The sequence below is a fragment of the Odocoileus virginianus genome, chromosome 29 (genome assembly GCF_023699985.2).
Source record: "Odocoileus virginianus isolate 20LAN1187 ecotype Illinois chromosome 29, Ovbor_1.2, whole genome shotgun sequence".
In the NCBI taxonomy this organism is placed as follows: domain Eukaryota; kingdom Metazoa; phylum Chordata; class Mammalia; order Artiodactyla; family Cervidae; genus Odocoileus; species Odocoileus virginianus.
The window spans coordinates 20541385-20564530 of NC_069702.1; the positions used below are offsets into that span (position 1 = coordinate 20541385).

General features: G+C 37.0%; 1 protein-coding gene across 3 annotated transcripts in view; it reads right to left on the reverse strand.

Moving 5' to 3' along the window:
• CFAP299 (cilia and flagella associated protein 299) overlaps positions 1 to 23146 on the reverse strand; it is a 650002-nt gene that overhangs the window by 15263 nt on the left and 611593 nt on the right. For all 3 annotated transcript variants that reach the window (XM_020904320.2, XM_020904319.2, XM_020904323.2), the window contains one exon: positions 7462 to 7591. In XM_020904320.2, coding sequence (XP_020759979.2) covers positions 7462 to 7591 — 130 coding nt within the window. The remainder of the gene's footprint in view (positions 1 to 7461; positions 7592 to 23146) is intronic.

Here is a 23146-nt window from a genome sequence, read left to right on the forward strand (position 1 = left end):
GTATATGTACCCTAGTGTTCATTGCAGCACTATTTACATTAGTTAATACATGGAAGCTAGCTTAATATCCATCAACTGATGAATGGATAAAGAGATGTGGTACATATATCAGTCAGTTCAGTTATGTCCCCCTCTTTGCGACCCCATGGACTGCAGCACACCAGGCCTCCCTGTCCATCACCAACTCTCGAGCTTGCTCAAACTCATGTCCATCAAGTTGGTGATGCCACCCAACTATCACATCCTCTGTTGTCCCCTTCTCCTCCTGCCTTCAATCTTTCCCAGCATCAGGGTCTTTTCCAATGAGTCAGTTCTTCGCATCAGGTGGCCAAAGTATATATATATTGTATATACTATATATATATATATATATATATACATGTTGTATATACATGTATACAATAGAATATTACTCAGCCATAAAAAATAATGAAATACTGCCATTTGCAGCAACATGGATGGACCTGGAGATTACAACATTAAGTGCAGTAAGTCAGACAAAGACAGATATCATATCACTTATATGTGAAATATAAAACAAAAAAATGATACAAACACATTTATTTACAAAACAGAAATAGACTCACGGACATATAAAACAAATTTTGGCTACCAAAGAGGAAAGGTGGGGCGGGGAATAAATTAGGAATTTGGGAGTAACAGATATGCAGATATTACATATAAAATAGATAAACAACAAGGACATATTGTATAGCAAAGAGAACTATATTCAGTGTTTTGAAATAACCTGTATAGGAAAAGAATCTGAAACAGGAAAAAAAAAACTATATATTTTTGTATAACTGAATCACTTTTCTATACACCCTAAACCAATACAACATTGTAAATCAACCATGCTTCAGTAAAATAATTTTTTTTTTTTAAAAATGGGGATTCCTGGGCCTTGCCACAGACAGATGCAGTTTGAATATCTAGGAGGATGAAGCCTAGGGCTCCCCTGACAGACTGGTGTGAGGAGAGAGGAAGGGGAAATACTATCTAGTCGAGGAAAGTCGAGGAAATTGCTACTAGTCAAGTCCTGGTGGGCTGGATGTAGATGAAGGCTCTTGTGATAACAGTTTGCATTCCAGCATAGCTCATTTTTATGTTTGAACAATTGTGATTTTCCAGTAGAGCTCCTGGATTGCGGAGCTCCTGTTGCACAGTGAAGAATATCGATGTGTAAGGAGGTAAGAAATACACCTGCTAAATCAGTGTACAGTCTGCATTTCACATGACTTCCAAGTTCAGTGACACTCAGGGTGAACCAGAAAGGTTTATGTTATAACAGTGTCTTCTGTTTCAAATTACTATGTCTAACTTGGGGTGCCTCAGTGGGTAAAGAATCTACCTGCCGTGCAGGAAACACAGGAGACATGGGTTCAGTCCCTGTGTTGGGAAGATGCCCTGGAGGAGGAAATGGCAACCAACTCCAGCATTCTTGCCTAAAGAACTCCATGGACAGAGGAGCCTAGTGGGTTACAGTCCACAGGGTCTCAAAGAGTCAGACACGACTGAGCGACTAAGCACATAAACACACATGTCTAATAAAAATCACATCTTTAACATCTTTTAACATATTTTTTTGTTTATTTGCTTGTTTTGTTATTAGCCATTTATCAAGCAACTATATTTAAATACACTCGATTAGACATAAAATAAAGTGACAGAAAGGAGCCTTGTGACACGCCGTGCTAAGTTTATTCAGTCGTGTGCAACCCTTTGTGACCCCATGGATTGTAGCATGCATGGTTCCTCTGTCCATGTGATTCTCCAGGCAAGAATATTGAAGTGGAATGCCATTTCCTTCTCCAGAGGATCTTCCTGACCCAGGGACTGAAGCCGTGTCTCTTCAGTCTCCTGCACTGGTAGGTGTGTTCTTTACCACTAGCACCACCTGGGAAACCCTAATTTCATATTTTTCATACAATTGATTTTCTTTTTTTTTTCTTTTGCACACCATGGGAATTTAGCCAGAAAAATTATCTCCTTTCAGGATGGCTTAATCATTTTCATACTCAGAAATTTTGATTCTAAGTCTTGACACAAATGGTACAGATTTTTATTGAACTGTACAGAACGGCAAAAACTCACTAGATTTGGCTTCCACTCTTGGACTTCAAGCTTCTCCCAAAAATTCTCTGCTATTTCTCTCCTTCCTGCACCTTGGTCTCAACCCTAGCTTGCACTAAGACTTCACTTGGGAACTTTTAAAAAGAATGGATGTCCAGGCAAGCCTTCCACCCACACCAATTAAACTAAAATTTTTGCTGATGAGGCCAGGCATCAAATACTATAAAGCATTCTGGGTGATTCTGATGTCTGGTCAATGCTGAGAATGACTCTTGCCGAAAGGAGCTCCTCTCCCTTCTCACGCAGTCTCATGCCCCGTGCTTCACACCTTTCTGTGTGAAGTTCATGCCTACCAGAACACCCTTTCTGCTCTGGTTCTTGTGTTTTCATCACACCCATCTTTCAAATCTGGTTCAGATGCTGTTTCTTTCATTAACTTGTTTCTGAATGCTTTGTGACGTGAAAGTCACTCAGTTGTGTCTGACTCTCTGCAACCCCATGGACTATACAGTGCATGGAATTCTCCAGGCCAGAATACCAGAGTGGGTAGCCTTTCCCTTCTCTAGGGGATCTTCCCAACCCAGGAATCGAGCCCAAGTCTCCTGCAATCCAGGTGGATTCTTTACCAGCTGAGCTACAAGGGAAGCCCTTTGAATGCTTTAGGTCCAAAGTAAACTCTGCCTCCTTTGATTTCTTAGAGCATTTTCTTCCCTTTCAGGTCACTTTCCAGCTTGCCATTTCTGTGCATATTATATTTTTGCACCCACCCACCCACCAGTTAACCTGTAAGCTTTTTTAGGGAAAGAAAGCCAACTTTCTGATTCACTTTTTGTACCTCACAGTGCCAGTAAACACAGGAAGAGGAGGATGGAAGGAAAAATAAAAAGGTGACAGACTGATTTAAATGACATCCATCCAGCTTATCTTTTTCTCTACTCGTATCCAGCATTAGAACTCTCTCTTTCTCTTTCCTAAGTGTTGGAGTAAAGTGACATTTCTCAGCCACTTTTTCTACATTGATATATTCTTGAAGTTTTGTCTTTTCTTGATCAGGTAGTTGCAGTATTAGAAGCGTAATTCAGAAACATTCGAACTACAGTGAGACCCCTAGTTCTAGTTCTCTTTGATTGTTATAGTCTCATCTTCTCCAGTCTTTCTCCTTAGTCTGTCCTAACTTATACTCTCTAATCTTCTTAAAACATACTTGAATCCTGTTATTTCCCTGCACGAGAGCCTGAGCATATTTCCCTATTTCCCATGAAGTCTAGTCCAAGCCCCTCACCAGTTCTGCATTCAAGACTTTTCATGATCTTTTCATGCTTAATTCCCATTCCACTCCTTCATCAGACCAATTCAGTAGCTTAGCTTTAACTATTTAGGTCTTCCTTTCCTTTGTTTTACACCCATCAACCTTATCTTTGCTAAGAGGTTTCATTCTTGGTATCATCTCCATCTCTATGAGTTCAATTCCTAATCATTCTTCAATTTCAATTGAAAGATTACTTCCACCATTATTCCTTAACAATCTCCAATGCTCTCCCTGCCCTAGATAGAAAGTCATCTCTCCACTGACTCCCCAAAGCATTTCTATTTTTTTGCAACATATCACTTTCCTCCTTAGGTTGCCCTTATATTCTTCACATGCCTGTTTTCTTAAAAATCCTGCAAGCACTTAAAGGGCAAGTGTTGAACTCATATGCTCATCTTTATGCTCCCTATGGTGTCTCATATTTAAGTTTAAGTTTCATCACTAGTTTCTACTAATGACGAAGTCTGTGACCCTGAGCAAGTCATTTAACCTGTTTGTGTCAATTTGTTCATAAATCAAAAACATATTCTAACAGTCTGAATTTGAGATGGCTTAAATTACATATTCCTGGGACTGCACAAGAACACTTGGAAGCACATACTAAAATAAAGATTCCTGCATAACTTCAACAAAGTCTAAAATTATGGCCACACTACTGGCTGTTTCCACCAATAAGTTCCTATAATTATTTTTTCTGACTTACTTGGATCAATACAGAGTGGTGTGACTGTTTCCCTTCTGGCTGTTACTGCTACCTCAAACATCAGTGACATAATATACTCCTCACCTTTTTGTTAACGTATAGAACTGCATTTGTGTTTGGAGGGAATCATACATTCAATCATTTATTCCATAAATATTTATTGAGTATCTATTAACCAGACATTTTTCCAGGTGATGGGTTCTGTTCTCATATTAGTAAATAGAAGAGGGGAGGGGAAGGGAAAAAAAAAAACTGGTGTAAGTATGGAAGTTTTCTTCCCATTTTAACTATTCTAAACAATCTCTCATTAGTAGATTATGAAACTTTTAGACCACCTATGTTAGGCTAAGATTCAAAGCAAACTCTTTCATGGTTAATGTTTCCTAAAAGCAAAAGGAAAATTCCTTTTTTTTCTTTTTTTCATTTGTGCAGATGATGCAGGGGAGTGAGTACAAAGTGTGTCCGCTCAATCCTTCTAAAGATAATACACTGGAAACATTTTGGTGGGTGTGAATCACTCAGACAAGCATTCTTCACTCAGAAATAGAAACTGGCCTTATTTGTTCCAGATGTTATACAGCTGCAGGGAAGTTAAAGCCAGTGGTCCTGTTTTCAATGCAACCAAACTCTTATTGCATTTGGAATTTCTTAACCAATGAACTCATGTTACTTGTTCTAAGACCTGCACGATTTTCTTTTTTTCCAGTTTTTCCATTTACAAACAACTCTGTTTCAAGGGAACTACTCTTCAGAATTAATGAGTCTACATCTGTGTTGTACAAAGGAAACACATCCTGTTTACCACTGTTTCCACCTTTCATTTATCTCAACCTCTTTAATTTCAGGCATAAAACATCTCAAATAGAGTGCTTGAAGTAAAAGAAAAGGAGAGTTGAGTCGTATGGTTCTTAATATTTTATAGCTCTTTAAAGATGGAATGATGAGATGTTCATCTTAGGAAGAATTTCAAGCAGAATCGTTAGGGAGGATATTGAGTATAAAGATGTAACTCAAATTGCTGTTTGTAGTTTGAAAAACTTGACTTATTAGCTTATTTCTTGACTTGCCTGTAGGTCTGTAAGAGCTGCTGTGTTGATGCATGAAATATAAAATTTACCCTCGTTGAACAGGGTAAATAAGTTAAGAAATTAAGTAGATGATATACATACTAATTTTATATCCAGTCCATAAAAATGAAAATATATGTGTTCTATTTGGTTTGAGAACATTTGTGTCTGGGACACAGAGTACCAGATCTTGAGATTACTGTTTTTATAGAGAAGATTTTTTCAAATTGTGGTTCATGGACAATCTACAGCAGAATCACACTGGTAGTTTTATGAAAATATGTACTTCTAGGCCCAGTTGAGTTAGAATCTCTGCAAATTGGGCCTGTGGAGCTAGAGGGACTCCAGAGATCAGAAAACAGCAACAAAGTCTCATCTTCCAGCTGTGAACAGCAAAGCCTAGAGAAGTGAATTTCTCAAAACCATGAAGCCAGTTAATAATAAAGTAAAGGCCTAAAATTTTGTTTATTAATGCTAAGACCAACATTCTTTTCCAGTTAGTTTTTGTCCTTCAAAAAGATTTAAAAAATAAAATTTAAAGGAACATTTAGGGGCTTCCTAGGTGTCTGGATGGTAAAGAATCCATCTGCCAAAGCAGGGGACACAGGAGATGGGAGTTCAAGACCAGGGTCAGCAAGATCCCCTGGAAGAGAGAATGGCAACCCACTACAGTATTTTTGCCTGAAAATTCCATGGACAGAGGAGCCTGGTGGGCTAGAGTTGTAAAGAGTTGGATGCTACTGAGCAACTGTGCAAGTACCCAAATATCACTGGATGTCTCACTTAACAATTCTTTTATATAATATATTTTATGAAAGTGTTAGTTGCTCAGTTGTGCCCAACTCTTTGCAACTCCATGAACGGCAGCCTGCCAGGGTCCTCTGTCCATGGAATTCTCCAGGCAAGAATATTGGAGTGGGTAGCCACTCCTTTCTCCAGGGGATCTTCCCAACACTGGTCTTGAACCCTGAATTGCAGGCAGATTCTTTTACTCTCTGAGACACCAGGAAGACCAATATACTTTATACATGTATAATATAATATACAATAATATACTTCTGTCATTAATTATCCAAATCCTTATTCTCCAAGATTTTAGAAGTACCTTTCCTTCAGACTCACCATGAATCTTTTGAGTTATAATTAAAATCTTCCAGGAAAAAGAGGAAATTTTATGTTTCATGGATTATTGATTAAGTCTTTGAAATTTCATGATTGATTATTGTGGAAATGAGTGCTTATTAATTAAAGCTATTCAAACCATTCAAATAGCAGTTTGGATTCGGTAATGATTCTTCAAAGACATACACAAAAACTATAATTGATGGCATACATTCTTGGTATATGTATATGGCATAGGTTAAAATCGAACCTTAAAATAGTCTGTGTGATGCCATTCAAAACTGATTCAAAAACTGTTCCACACATATTAATAATGCTATTAATCATTTTATATGTTTTCTTATGTATGTAGTTTAGCCTACACAAAGGAAAAGACTCTGTGAATGCTATTTATTAAGTTTCCTATAATTTGCTTCAAGTGATAGTGTGCTGACACTCATTTGGGGCTTCCCGGGTGTCTCAGATGGTAAAGAATCTGCCTGCAATGTGGGAGACCCGGGTTCAATCCCTGGGTTGGGAAGATCCCCTGGAGAAAGAAATGGATTCCCACCCCAGTATTCTTGCCTGGAGAATCCTATGGACAGAGGAGCCTGGCAGGCTACAGTCCATGGGGTGGCAAAGAGTCAGACACGACTGAGCAACTTTCATTTTCACTTTCTGACACCCACTTATGAGTAAAGAGGCATTACCAGAGACAAGATGTGCACATATACTTCTCTGCTATTCATAAGTGAATGCTCCTAAATGCATTAAAGACAATATTGTTTTCAGGGTTAGTCACATATAAAAAAGGGATATTAGAATTCTGGGTATGTATGTGAGATTAGAGCCTCTCTTCTGTAAATGACTCATCACCGAATTCAGTGACTAGGCTCCACAGAATCAGAGCAAAAAATGGATGTGAAGTCCACTGGTTCTCTGACCTAATTCTGCTGCCAGGCAAAGAGGAGTGTTCCCACATGTGAGTTCCATTTAAATTCCCCCCAAATTCTTCCCTGTTGATTTCTGATAATTTATTAAATTTTGAAGTTTTTTTCTTTCTTTAAGGATAGTAGACACTTGTTTCCACATAGCTTTTCATTTATAAATTAAAAAGAAAACTTAAGGTCAATTATTTAATAATTTTTGAGTGATGGTAGAGATATAATAAAATATGATGAGATTCATAAATGTAAAAGCAGATGTACCTTAGGGTCCACATTGAGAATTTTTCTGTCTCTTTTGTATTTGAAAAGTAAGCCTTCTGGATTATCAGCAATCACTTGGTAGTTGGGAGTTGAATTCCAAACAGCAATATGACTGTCCCAGTTGTAAAAACTATAAAAATAAATATTTATTAGGAATTAATATGCATAGTGAATTAAATGGACAAATATATTCCAGACAATATTTGGGGAAGTTCAGCTTCAAGATAAATGGATAAGATCACAGTCTGTAGAAACACGCAGACCACAGGTGTGATTAAAATTCTTGCAGAAAAGATTAGACTGGGTTCTGAATCATTTAGATACATATTTATGACTATTTTGCATGATTTCCTGGTTTGGACACTCTAAGATCTAGGGCCTATTCCAGTATTATATTCTCAGGAAGAAGAAAATTGATGTAATTTAAGGCTATTTCTTCTAGCTCAGACTCTTCAGGTTATTGAGTATTCAGGGTATTAAATAAGAGACTGTTTACTGGAAGGAAAAGTAAGCTAAGTCACCTCTTTTCATTCAAAATCAATTAATTTGTTTCTTTAAGGCTCTATTTTTCAATGATACATTTCCCAGGCAGTTATAAAACTACTTGTGTTTGAGAGGTGACCACAGGCCAGGCATGATGTGATGTATTCTACAACAACATCCATATGAAACTGCTCTTACGTCACAGACAAGGCAAGGATATCAGAGGAGTTCAACTAGTATAGTTAACATTATAAATCTAATATTTCAACCCAGATCTGTGTGTTTCAAAGCATACACATACTCTTTCTACCACTCAGCATTGCCTGTTCAACTCTTTCTTTGGATGATCTTCTATGGAAACTTTGAATTTTTTCCATGTCTTATTTTATATTTGTCAATACAAATATAATGCTGTTATGTGTTAGAAGCATCCTCAACATACTTATTTTTATGTATCTTATTCCCATTAACACATTTCTAATATTATGTTTGCTTTTAAAATGACAGCTGTAGAGATAAGACATGTATAGCTCACAGCCCAGTATGCCTCTCAAATATTTGTAACATTTATTTTTAATCATTTCCCCCTTATCCTATTTCTGGGTTGTTTTGCCTTCTATTACTGCTCTTCATTTTGAAAGAGTAGATTTCATTGATTAAAGTCACTCTGAATTACATTGTTTTCTGAGGCATCAACTTTTTGCTCTTACCTGAAAATGTGATATGTTTACCTTCAAATATTTTAATATTCAAAAACTGTATAGATCATATATTTATATCTTCAGGGGTGTATATGAGTGAGAACTAATATCTCTCTTCCTCTCTTACTTCTTCTATGGTCAAAACATAATAACATCTGCCCTTTCTGAGGCATAGAGTTAGAAAAAGAAGTTTTCCAACCACCTCTGTCTGTTTTGTCAACCCTTCCCAAGAGAGCAGGAATGACTGTCTGATTAACAACTTGAGGGCAGCAGCTGACCATTCATGCTTTCTAGGTCCTCACTTTAGCCAGCTTTTGGCAATCTCAACGCCCAATAGGTTGATGACAGAAGAGTTGCCAGTAGTACTGGTGGTAAATTCAATCCAGTAGAAAAGGAATTACAAGACAATTTGACTTCACACTCAAACTGGGTTCCTCAGTTTAGTTTAATTCATAATAAGGAAGATAAATTGACCTCCATCCTCCTGGGTGTTCAGTTAGGAGACTGACAAACTGGAATAAGGGACATGGGTGTGAGTCTCAACCTTACGTGTGTGTGCATTTCTGAGATATATAGATAGAGACAATCTCACTAAAATGCTTGAGTCATAGTTGTACTCTGAGGGGCATGGTTTATATCACACATTCCTATCTCGTTGCTTAGACTTCAAATTAAAAGCCTCATTGGGGTGAAACAGATTATCAGCCCAGGCTGGATGCATGAGACAAGTGCTCGGACCTGGTGCACTGGGAAGACCCAGAGGGATCGGGCGGAGAGGGAGGTGGGAGGGGGGATCGGGATGGGGAACACATGTAAATCCATGGCTGATTCATGTCAATGGATGACAAAACCCACTACAATATTGTAAAGTAATTAGCCTCCAACTAATACAAAAAATAAAATAAAAGCCTCATTGAAGTTCAGGCAGATTTTTTGAATATATATTAATATGTATATATATATATACACACACTCATTATGTAAGAAGTCAATTTGTCTAGCATATGGTATTTTTGATGAAGTGACTTGGATTTTTGGTCAATACTTTTTGTTCTATTCAGGGAAGGGTAATAGGCTTCATTTCAAATGCCAATTCTAATAGCTAATAATTATTAATATTTAATAATAATGACTAATACATTTAATAAGCATCATGTACCAGGTAGTGTTTTGAGACTAAGGAATCTATGATTAATCTTATTGTCAACCCCATGAAGTAGGCATAAAGCTATCCTATTTAATATATACAGAGCCCAGGTAATCATGAAGTGTGTCTGTGGATGAAAATGAGGAACTGGATTTAGTAACATACTGAAAAGTGGATTTAATGGTTGTGAGAAAAATGTCAATGAGATACCTAAGTGGATAGAATTATTAATGTTTACTAGAAAATAAAACACAAAGTTGGGAACAGATTGCAGGAGATAGAAGGGGATTATTTTAGTTTTGGATGTGTTCAACTTGAAATCCTCAGGAAATATCCAAGAAAATGAAGGCAAAGGTCTTGGTTTGTGCTGTTTACTGCCATATTTCCAATTCCTTTTTACAGCCCATGCCTGACACATGGTAGATACTAAATGTATATTAACAGAATAAACAGGTAATGGGTACATTTCTAAATTTAGAGTTTTCTTAGATAGAGAAGGGGTTTCCCCAGTAGCTCAGAGGAAAGAATCTGCCTGCAATGCAGGGGATGTGGGTTGTATCTCTGAGTCGGGAAAATCCCCTGGAGGAGGAAATGGTAACCCACTCCAGTATTCTTGCTGGGACAATCCTACGATGGAGGAGCCTGGCAGGCCACAGTCTGTGGGGTCGCAAAGAGCTGGACATGACTGAGGGGTTGAGTATGCTTCAATGGAGGACCAGCAGTACCAGCAGTATTTAAATTCCAGTAGGTGACTGAGATAGACAAAGGAGAAAATGTGAATAAGAATGAAATCTGGGGGATCTCCCTGGTGGTTCAGTGGTGAAGACTTCACCTTCCAACATGTGCCTTGCAGACAGAAAACCAAAACATAAAACAGAAGCAATAGTGTAACATATTCAATAAAGATGTTAAAAATGATTTGCATTAAAAAAAATTTAATATAAAGAAAAAAATTTTAAAAAGAGTGAAACCTGGGAACGTCAGTTTTGTAGGGAAAGAAGAGGAATCAGTAAAGGAAATTAAAAAACAGTGATCTGAAGCATCAGGAAGAACCAGGAGAGTTATTTTATTGCAAAATCTGAAGAGAGGAGAATATATAAAGAAACAGTACTTTAGGAAAGATTATAGTGCCAAATGCTTTATAATTCAGATAATGAATGAAAAGAGTTCATTAAAATTTTCACTTGGAAGGATGTTACAAAGAAATAGTTGCAGTAAAATGGTGGGAGCAAAATTCAGTTATAGAGAATTTAAGACAAGATGAGAAAAGATTACTGAATAAAAAATTCCTGTATTAATTTAGTTATGAAGGAAACGAGAAAACTAGGACAGCACTGAAAAGGATATAAAAAATTAAAGGTCAGTTTTTTTTTAGGATGAACTATTCTTGAATTTGTTTCCATGATGTGAAGAGGGAGAAGTAGAGAAAGCAGGATCCTAGAGCAGCAGGAGGTATAAAAATGCTTTATCATAAAAAAATTATATATGAGATGATATATTTAATATGTAATAGCATTATGATATATCTCTTCTATGGAGATTAATTTGATTTTAGTAAGAATCCTGCATACTGTTTATATCTATTCCTATTATATAGATGAGGGCACTGGAGCTCAGGAGCTTCCCAGGTGTCTCTAGTGGTAAAGAAGATGCTTGCCAATGCAGGAAGTTCAAGAGATGTGGGTTTGACCCCTGGATTGGGAAGATCCCCTGGAGTAGGAAATGGCAACCTACTTCAGTATTCTTGCCTGAAAAATCCCATGGACAGAGGAGCTTGGCGGGCTATAGCCCATGGGGCTGTAAAGAGTCAGACATGACTGAGCACATACACTGGAGCTAAGAGAAGAAAAATGTTTAAAATTTATATTACTAGCAAGTACTAGAATACAGTCTCAAACCCAGTCTATAGGCTATAAAACAAGTACTCTTTCTTAAAATTTTTATTTTATTGTATTAAGAACACTCAACAGGAGACCTTCTCTCTTTACAAATTTTAAGTGTATATTATGTTGACTATAAGTACAACGCTGCACAGCGGGGCTTTAGAGCTTACTTGTCTTGTTTCAGTGAAACTTGATGTCAATTGATTATGAACTCCACCTAGACAGTGTGTCGAAAGCAGAGACATCCCTTTGCCAACAAAGGTTTTTCCAGTAGTCATGTATGGATGTGAGAGTTGGGCCATAAAGAAGGCTAAGCGCCTAAGAATTGATGCTTTTAACTGTGGTGCTGAAAGAAAACTCTTTTAAGAGTCTGTTGGATAGAAAGGAGATCAAACCAGTCAATCCTATAGGAAATCAATCCTGAACATTCATTGGAAGGACTGATGCTGAAGCTCCCATACCCTGGCTTCCTGATGGCTCACTGGCTTTAGCTCATTGGGAAAGACCCTGATGCTGGGAAAGATTGAGGGCAAGAGAAGAAAGGGGACAGGAGATGAGATGGTTGGATGACATCACTGACTCAATGGACACGAGTTTGAGCAAACTCCAGGTGATAGTGAAGGATAGAGAAGCCTGGTGCGCTGCAGTCCTAGAGAGTTGGACACAACCAAGCAACTAAACAACAACAAGCTTTTTGGATTTGGTTATCCATTTCCTTTCTCAGATTTTGGAAGTTTTCAGTTATTATTTCTTTGAGTAAGTTTTCCGGTCTTTTATTTCTCTCTTCTCATTCTGGGAATCCTAAACTGCTTGTATTGGTTTCTTGATGGTATCCCATAACTCACTTAAGCTTTCTTCACTTTTCCTCATTGTTTTCTTTTTGCTCTTCTGACCTAATTATCTCCAATGACTGGTTTTAAATTCACCAGTGTTTTATTTTGCTTGATCTAGCTTGATGTTGAAACACTTCAGTGGGTTTTGTTTAAGTTTGATTATTGTCTTTAGCACCATGATTTGTTTTGTACTTTTTAATATTTTTCTCTTTGTTCAGTTTCTCCTTTTGCCCATGCATTGTGTTCCTGACCTCAGTGAGCACCTTTCTGAAAGTTATTTTCAGTTCTCTTTCAGGTATATATATCAGATTACTACTTTTCTTTGGAGAAGGAAATGGCAACCCACTCCAGTATTCTTGCCTGGAGAATTCCATGGACAGAGAAACCTGGTGGGCTACAGTCCATGGTGTCACAAAGAGTCAGACACGACTGAGTAACTAACACTAACACACTTCTACCTTTCTTTAGGGTCAGTATCTGGAGATTTATTTCATCCCTTTTTTGGGGGGACATTCTTGCCTGATTATTGATTTTCCTTGACTTTCTGTGTTGCTGCCTGCATATTAGACAAAGTAGATGCCTCTCCCAGTCTTCAGGAACTGGCTTGTTACAGAAGACCACCACCTATCAACTTGGATAGAGATTCATTGGCCCATTCTAACTTTTTCCCTCCCCAGGAAGAAGCAGGCAGCTGTAGATTTTCTTCCTTGCTCTGTGATGAGCAGTGAGTGGGATGTATGATGTCTACCAGACCAAGATGCTGTAACCATTTCCTCCAGGTGCATAGAATATGCCTGACCCAACAGAAGTCTAAGACTGGCAAAATGGAAGTTAGTTCCCTATGGAGCCCCACTTAGAACTGCTGGGAGTTTGGGTACAGAAACCAATCCCTGCTTCCCCTGGGAGAAGCTGAGGGCTAGAGGGTTTATTTTTCACAGTGTGATGCTAAGCTGGCAAAAGGTAATCCAATAAGAGGGTGTCTCAAATCTCTACTGGCTTTGTTAAGGCTGGTTTTCATTTGACTGGGGGCTACATGGACATTTCAATTGTTTCTGGATTTCTTACAAAGGGAATTTGTCTCGGAATAGTTACTGAATCTGTGTGTTTGTTGGGGGGAAGAAGAGTCCAGGGCTTCCCACTCTGCTATTTTGTTGATGTCACCAACCCAAACATTCTTTTTAATCTGATGTTTATCGATTTCTTTAAAGTGGCAAAGTAATTGTCAATGCAGAATGTGTTAATGTATATTTAAATATTAATTCCACTCCTTTTAAGCCATCTATATCCAACTCCATATTCTAGATAGTATTATAACTCATAATTCTATTTTAATTTTTATTGTCTATTAGTATTCTTTGATAGTTCTTCTATGGTACTGTTTTGCACTTATTGAGGTCTTGGGTTCCCCAGATCACCCTTTTTATTCTCATTTAAAGCAACTAATTTCTTAACTTCTCTATCATTCTTGAGACACTTGCCAATAATCACAACTGTGTAGCTCAATGGACCCTCTTGGTATTCATAAATACCAGCTCTAGGTCAGTTCAAATGTTTGCCTTCTCTGTTCTTGCATATAGTTTTCTGACAATTCTTGCTGAAAACAACATACTGCATCATAGATGTAATTCTAAATTTCAAATTCTAACCCCCAATTCTAGATCCTACAGAGTAACTTTTTACATATTCTAGTTCTCTTTCTCTTTCATTATGTTATTCATGCATCCTATTCCTCCACTTCCTTCTTTACTATCAGAAAATGACCTTACTTCTTAGTTTATTAGTAAAAAAGGACACTAAATGGGAACATGATCAAGATCCTATCCTTTCACTTGCAAATTTATTCATATTGACAGTGTTCTCTAACCTTCCTTCAACTTAGAATGAATGCCTCTCTTCTTTTCCAAGATAAAAAAAAAAAAATCTCTATTTGTTTTCTGAATTCCATTCCTTATTGTCTTCTTTGTTACTTTAATAGTTACTCAACATTTCTCTAATATAATCAAACTCATCTCCCTATACAATTTTTCTCCGAACTAACACACACATACAAATTTCAGCTAAACAAGGAAAAGAAAGACAGACATAAAGAGACAGAGAGAAAGAAGTTAAAAAAAAAAAAAAAAGAAAAGAAAGAAAAGAGAGGAATAAAAAAGAGAAAGGAAAAAGGAGAAGAGAGATTTAAAAACTTCCTCAAACTCATATTCTCCTAATGCATTATAATTAAGTCTATATTCTCTATGCCAGCTTACCCCAAACCATGTTCCATCTCAGTTCTCTCACCTGAACTGCTGATCCACATCACCTGCTCAACTGTACTTACTGGGGTAAACCACAGGCATCTCAATCTCAGCATGAAGTGTTACTTGCTCAGTCATGTCTGACTCTTTGCGACCCCATGGACTGTAGCCCACAAGGCTCCTCTGTCCATGGAATTTTCCAGACAAGAATACTGGAGTGGGTAGCCATTTCCTTCTCCAGGGGATCTTCCCAACCCAAGGATTGAACCTGGGTCTCCTTCATTGCAGGCAGATTCTTTATAGTCTGAGCTACCAGGGAAGCCCCAATGTCAACATATCAAAAAGTAATTTTTTCTTTCCCATCTTCCAAACCCGTTTATTCTACACTTGCTACACTGTTTCTATCAACAAGTAGCACTCAATAAATACTCATAAACTAAATTAATGATATAATGCCAGTATTTGTTATCATTCATCATTCAATTGATTATATTATTTTCAATTACTACAGAACTAAAACAAGGAAGTAGCAAGAAAGTTATTTTAAAAGGTAAATAAGAGAATTCATCTAGAACATTGATCTGGGACTTAAATCTGAACTCTGAAGCAATTGTTTAAATTTTCTGTATCTAAAATTTAGAGGTTGACCTATATATTGCAAAGGCTCTTCACAATGGAAATAGTCTATTATTATGAAAGCCTCTTTTGATTCAGTGAATTATTGCATGTTACTCTAATTTATGTATAAATGTTCACATCTAGAAAATACTTGTAGAAAAGTTCAAACATACTGTATGTAAAGTTGAAGAACATAAAGGGATAATTTCTGTGAAATTAATTAAGGTGTTGGAGTAACAGAACAAATTACCATTTGCTCCTCATGATAAACATCTTAGTAATTTGGCATTTTATTATATAAGAGCATACTTATATACAACTTATATAAATAAGTTAGAATAATGAGTTGAGATAAATAGGTGTAAAATTTGTTCATTAAGTAACAAAGTGTCCTTATGCACATTTTTGGAAACAATTACCTGTTTGTCATCTATTTTACATGATGACTCCTAGTGTCAGAAAAAATATATTTTTATTACATCACAGGGAAACAGGGCTTTGGACCACCAGGGGGAGTAAAGTTCAAAGTCATTGTCTCCAAAATGCTTTGTCCTAATTTTGTTCAATATCTTCCTTCAAGTGGCATATTTAGGGAAACTATGGAAGCAAAATGGACAATGCTATCAAAGATTAGAAAATTTTGCACATAAAAATACATTTAAGGCAAGCCAACATCTTAAGGGTGAATCCAGAACAAAAATAATGACTATAAAAATTATAGTCTCCACTACCTAAAGCATAGGGAAAAAAACAAGACCATTATCATATGAACAGGAAATCTGACATCACAGAGAACGCATTACTAAAAGAGAACCTATTAGCACCGAAGAGATTTTCCCTATAAGTATAACCAACCGTTCATAATGAATAGGAGGGAGTTTTTATTTTAATCTCCATTAATAATGGAATCTTTCTGGGTTTTAAAGAGTTGGACCAGTAGGCATTTATAATACCTAATACTTGAATATGCTTATAAAGTTAAAACACATTCTATTTGAGAGAAAAATAAAGAATATTTATAAGATACAATTTTTAGGAAGAGAGATATTTATATTTAAAGGAAATTTATAAAAACAGAAATAAATTAAAAAACTAACAGTTTTTGTGAAATCAAAAGGTTTTATTGAAAAATGAAAATTCAGGGGGTTTCATCTGAGTCATGGGGACATTTAGGCATTAAACATTATTGTCTCCTTTTTAATCTCTGTGTAGACAGTCTGCAAGTAGGATGGCTACAGTTTTACTGTCCAAACTAGGATCTTTCTGAGAAAGAAAGAAGCTGCTGACAATTGTGCCAAGACAATAAGAGTAAGCTCAGATAATGCCAGGAAAACTGAGGTGTGTGGTCACCACACCTACAGACCATTTAAACGGTGCTGTTTTAGAGCTGATTTATCCAATGTTTGTCTAAGCTGTTTCTAAAGGTTTGCCATAGATTTGCCAAAACTATGATAAAGATGTTTAAAAAATGCTAAAACATGTTTTCTTATGGTTGATCCTTTTTATTTTATTGCTTTGGAAAAATTATATGAAATTGCAATTGTGGTAAAGAGACATGAAATTTAATCTAGAATAATAAACACTCCTGTTCTTTTTCTAGTTTTCAAGTAATATCAAAGCAGTAAAATGTTCTATAACAAACTAATTTCCTGAAATATCATATTCCCTGTAAAAATATAGGTTTGATCAGTTATTTTGGTTGGTAAGGATATGAAATCTAAAGTTTAGTGTTTCCAAAATTTAGTTAACTTGGCTCCTATTCATGGCTATATAATGTATCTCTAACTCAATCAGCTATTTAATGAACACATATTCCAGTTGGGAAAATATAGATAACTGTTGACCAACCTACTGTAACTATTAAAATAATTGAAAACATTAAGTGCCCTAGTGACAGGTAGTTAGAAGGGTCACTCAATTCAACTCAACACATCAAAAATAAAAACAAAGGATTATAATACAGCCTGAGAAATGATACAGTAGGTATTTGTGTAAGGTATTTTTGGACTGTTAAGGTCAAAAAAGAATATGCATCTTGGTAAGATATGTTTCTAATGAGATTTTCCTGATGGAAAGAAAAAGGGCCAAGCATTCTAGGTAGAAAGGACACTAAAAGTTAGACAAGAACTGAAAAATTTGTATGCTGTCATATTCGACTCTTGCCAGACTCCTCTGTCCATGGGATTCTGCAAGCAAAATACTAGAATGGGTTGCCTTTTCCTTCTCCAGGGGATCTTCCCAACCCAAGGGTCAAACCTACGTCTCTCAGGTAGGTCTCCTGCATTGGCAGGCGGATTCTTTACCATTAGTGCCACCTGGGGAGCCTGGAAAATGGGTATATATCCATTAATATTAACCTTTATAAGAGATCCTCAGTGTAAGAGGGTTCCCTTTTCTCCACACCCTCTCCAGCATTTCTTGCTTGTAGACTTTTGAATAGCAGCCATCCTGACTGGCGTGTAATGGTACCTCATTGTGGTTTTGATTTGCATTTCTCTGATAATGAGTGATGTTGAGCATCTTTTCATGTGTTTTTTTGCCATGTGTATGTCTTCCTTGGAGAAATGTCTGTTTAGTTCTTTGGCCCATTTTTTGATTGGGTCATTTATTTTTCTGGAGTTGAGCTGGAGGAGTTGCTTGTATATTTTTGAGATTAATCCTTTGTCTGTTGCTTCGTTTGCTATTATTTTCTCCCAATCTGAGGGCTGTCTTTTCACCTTGCTTATAGTTTCCTTTGTTGTGCAAAAGCTTTTAAGTTTCATTAGGTCCCATTTGTTTATTTTTGCTTTTATTTCTAAAATTCTGGGATGTGGGTCATAGAGGATCCTGCTGTGATTTATGTCGGAGAGTGTTTTGCCTATGTTCTCCTCTAGGAGTTTTATAGTTTCTGGTCTTATATTTAGATCTTTAATCCATTTTGAGTTTATTTTTGTGTATGGTGTTAGAAAGTGTTCTAGTTTCATTCTTTTACAGGTGGTTGACCAGTTTTCCCAGCACCACTTGTTAAAGAGGTTGTCTTTTTTCCATTGCGTATCCTTGCCTCCTTTGTCGAAGATAAGGTGACCATAGGTTCGTGGATTTATCTCTGGGCTTCTATTCCGTTCCATTGATCTATATTTCTGTCTTTGTGCCAGTACCATACTGTCTTGATGACTGTGGCTTTGTAGTATAGTCTGAAATCAGGCAGGTTGATTCCTCCAGTTCCATTCTTCTTTCTCAAGGTTACTTTGGCTATTCGAGGTTTTTTGTATTTCCATATAAATTGTGAAATTATTTGTTCTAGTTCTGTGAAAAATACCGTTGGTAGTTTGATAGGGATTGCATTGAATCTATAGATTGCTTTGGGTAGTATAGCCATTTTGACAATATTGATTCTTCCAATCCATGAACACGGTATATTTCTCCATCTGTTTGTGTCCTCTTTGATTTCTTTCATCAATGTTTTATAGTTTTCTATGTATAGGTCTTTTGTTTCTTTAGGTAGATATACTCCTAAGTATTTTATTCTTTTTGTTGCAATGGTGAATGGTATCGTTTCCTTAATTTCTCTTTCTGTTTTCTCATTGTTAGTGTATAGGAATGCAAGAGATTTCTGTGTGTTAATTTTATATCCTGCAACTTTACTGTATTCGTTGATTAGCTCTAGTAATTTTCTGGTAGAGTCTTTAGGGTTTTCTATGTAAAGGATCATGTCATCTGCAAACAGAGAGAGTTTCACTTCTTATGGAAAAAAGTGTGGAGATTTCTTAAAAAGCTGGAAATAGAACTGCCATATGACCCAGCAATCCCACTTCTGGGCATACACACCGAGGAAACCAGATCTGAAAGAGACACGTGCACCGGAATGTTCATCACAGCACTGTTTATAATAGCCAGGACATGGAAGCCACCTAGATGCCCATCAGCAGACGAATGGATGAGGAAGCTGTGGTACATATACACCATGGAATATTACTCAGCCATTAAAAAGAATTCATTTGAATCAGTTCTAATGAGATGGATGAAACTGGAGCCCATTATACAGAATGAAGTAAGCCAGAAAGATAAAGACCATTACAGTATACTAACACATATATATGGAATTTAGAAAGATGGTAATGATAACCCTATATGCAAAACAGAAAAAGAGACTCAGATGTATAGAACAGACTTGTGGACTCTGTGGGAGAAGGCGAGGGTGGGATGTTTCAAAAGGACAGCATCGAAACATGTATATTATCTAGGGTGAAACAGATCACCAGCCCAGGTTGGATGCATGAGACAAGTGCTCGGGCCTGGTGCACTGGGAAGACCCAGAGGGATCTGGTGGAGAGGGAGGGGGAGCGGGGACTGGGATGGGGAATACATGTAAATCCATGGCTAATTCATTTCAATGTATGACAAAAACCACTGCAATGTTATAAAGTAATTAGCCTCCAACTAATAAAAATAAATGGAAAAAAAAAGAAGAAAAAGAAAGAATAAAAAAAAAAAGATCCTCAGTAGTTTCACATACTAATGAGGCAGAAAATAAATTGCTGTGGATTGAGAATCAAATATGGCCTGTGATTCCGGTCTCCCACCAAAATGCAGAAAACTTTGGGTGCGCCTTCCCTTCAGGGAGAGCAAAGGAAGCAAGAAGAACTGGCAACGTTAGCTCTCCTCTCCCTTGAAGGCATGTGGATAAAAGGGAGTGTTCACTGCCAGGAGGTCACTGAGTCAGAAGACAGATGGGCACCTGTCTGACATGTTCACCATGTTACATGCTCTAAATCCAAAGTGCAATGTCAAGTATATGGACTGGTTATGGAAGGTGTTAAGTAAGATGAACGTTATAATATTTGGGACACTTGAATATTTGTCATAAGTCCCCTAGGGTAAAGAATAATGTAACCCTGGATCAGAGGAATTCTTCTTATAGAAAGAGATTCGGAGGAAGTATTCCAAATCTGCTTCCACACTCCCATGGCCTCCTCACTGTGGATCCCAGCCTTCTGGCAAGGCCTCTGGAATGTTTCATTGCTACCCCCGTGTAATAGGAAAGGTACATGATAATAACAGATCTACTCATTACCATATCTCCCCAGAGTAAGGAAAGAGAGTTACACAGAGCCCTTTCTGATTTTTCAAAGGGAGCAAATATTAGAAACGTCCTGGAGTAACTTTCAGTTCCAAATCGCAGAGTGAGAATCTCAAGGTCAAGCAAGAATGGCACTATCTAGTCCTAGAGTAATTGGGCTATCCAGCCATTCCTCATGAAGAAGCTGAAGAGGAAGCATTTTCCTAAAGCAGAAACCTGAGGGAAGGGTGCATGTATGGGTTGCATGTCACAGAGACCCCTACCCTAATTTCTGATATTATTATTGCAACAACTGTCAATAATGTTATTTTGCATTGATGTAGTGCTTTGTCATTTACCAAGAACCTTTATACTGTTGTTCAATGTCCAGAATAATGACGTGTTAGGCAGGGCATTTATTTATAGGTCATTTCAACATATTGGATATAATTCTCAGTGCTATACTGTAAATCATTGTTGTTTATTTTATGTATAGTCATTTGTATCTGTTAATCCTATATTCTTATTTTGTTCCTTCTTCTCTCCCTCTTTTTGGTAACTATAAGTTTGTTTTCTATGTCTATGATTCTATTTCTGTTTTGTTAAATACATTTGTTTAATGTACTTTGTTTTATTCTTTAGATTTTGCATTTTTCAGTCTAACTTACTTCACTAAGCACAATACCCTCTAGTTCCATCATGTTGCTGAAAATGGCATCATTTCATCCTTTTGGAGGCTGACAATATTCCATTGTATATGCATGCTGACTCCTCTTTTTCCATTCATCTCTTGATGGGCACTTGACTTGCTCCCAAATCTTGACCACTGTAAATAGTGGTCCTATGTTTTGAACACTGGGGTGGAAGTATCTTTTCGAATTAGTGTTTTCATTCTTTTTAATATACATACCCAGCAGTGGAATTATTAGATCAAATGGCAGTTTTATTTTTGGGGGGGAACTTCATACTGTTTTTCAGAGTGGCTACATCAATTTACATTCCCACTAACAGTGTACAAGTGGTCCCTTTTCTCCACATTCTCACCAGAATTTGTTATTTGTGGACACATTTTATGTTTTTGATGTCACAATTTACACTGGATATACATAAGAAAAAAATGTGAGAAGGAGACAGAGAAATTTCATACAAATGTAAGAGGAGTAAGACAGTGGCATGAGAACCAAAAGGAATAGAAGATATAAAAAAATAACAAGGACATCAAATGCAAGAAAGAAATGAGAAAATGACCAAAATTTGATGGCTATTATTGGTAACTGTTCTCTTAGGAGCTAGTGTGCCTTTATCTTAGGTTAAGGAGACTGCATTTTCCAGTAGTCATGTCTGGATATGAGAGTTGGACCATAAAGAAGGCTTAGCACCAAAAAATGGATGCTTTCGAACTGTGATGCTGGAGAAGATTCTTGAGAGTACCTTGGACAGGAAAGAGATCAAACCAGTCAATCCTCAAGGAAATCAACTCTGACTATTCATTAGAAGGACTGATGTTGAAGCTGAAGTTCCAATACTTTGGCTACCTGATGAGAAGAGGCGACTCATTAGAAAAGATCCTGATGCTGGGGAAGACTGAAGCCCAAAGGAGAAGGGGACGACAGAGGCTGGGATGGTTGGATGGCATCATTGACTCAATGGACATGAGTTTGAGCGAACTCTGGGAGAGAGTGAAGGACAGGGAAGTCTGGTGTACTGAAGTCTATAGGGTCCCAAAGAGTTGGACATGACTTAATGACTGAACAACAACAAGGAGATTGTATAGATAAGTTATCTCTGTTACTTATAAGGAAATTATAAGATTAAAGTTCTCTTATTTAAAGATAATAAACATTCTTTGGTTTAACATACTCTTTCTATTGAAAAGTCTTGACAATTCAACTTTTGTGAATATGAAATTATTTGGAACTATTGTAACAGCAACATCACCTTCATTTTTACACTATGAATATTGAGATGTTCTTTAGGTTTACTGATCTTTCTATAAGTAGATTCTGGCCTGTAATCACCATTGTTTTCCTTCATATCTATGGATATATTTCTAGAATTATAATTTTTCAGTCATCACTATGTGATAAGGTAAGGCTTTTTAATAAAGAAATGTCAGTATATTAGGGAAAGGAAATTATGGTGGGTCCTAGAGACTAGAGAATGAAAGCAGATGTGAAAGCTGGATTGTAGGTATGTTGGGAGGACGACTGGATAGCCTTCAGGCTCAGGCACTATAATTGTGTCTTGACGTGAAATGGCTCTGAATTTGTTAAAAAGACATGCAATTTAGAACTATGTTTTAGGTGAATGCTATGAGACAACATTCAGGCAACACGAAGCCATGGTGGAGGAACGCAGCGTTGGAGAAGAGAGACTGCCTTCTCTGCTGCTATACCTGGAGAGATACTGCCCAGCTTAGGAGTGAAATCCCAAGTCATTGAAGTACTTTTTCAGAATTTTACCAGGCGGATGCATTAACTGCCTATTAAAACTCATGGTATGGTAACGCTTGTCTAGGAAATGGGATCATTTGGCAGTACAAGTAAGATGATCTCAAGAAGGCTGGAGATTCTGCACTTGAATCTCAATCTTCTAGGAAGGGAAGACACCCAAACTGCTAGGTGACTTGGTTTCAACAGAAACGATTTGTTGAAAGGGGGTTCTGTGGCTAATGAAAATGGTTTTGTGAGTTTCTGTCCATCAAAGGATAGTAACAAAGACTTAACCGCTTTGGAACCGGTAGGC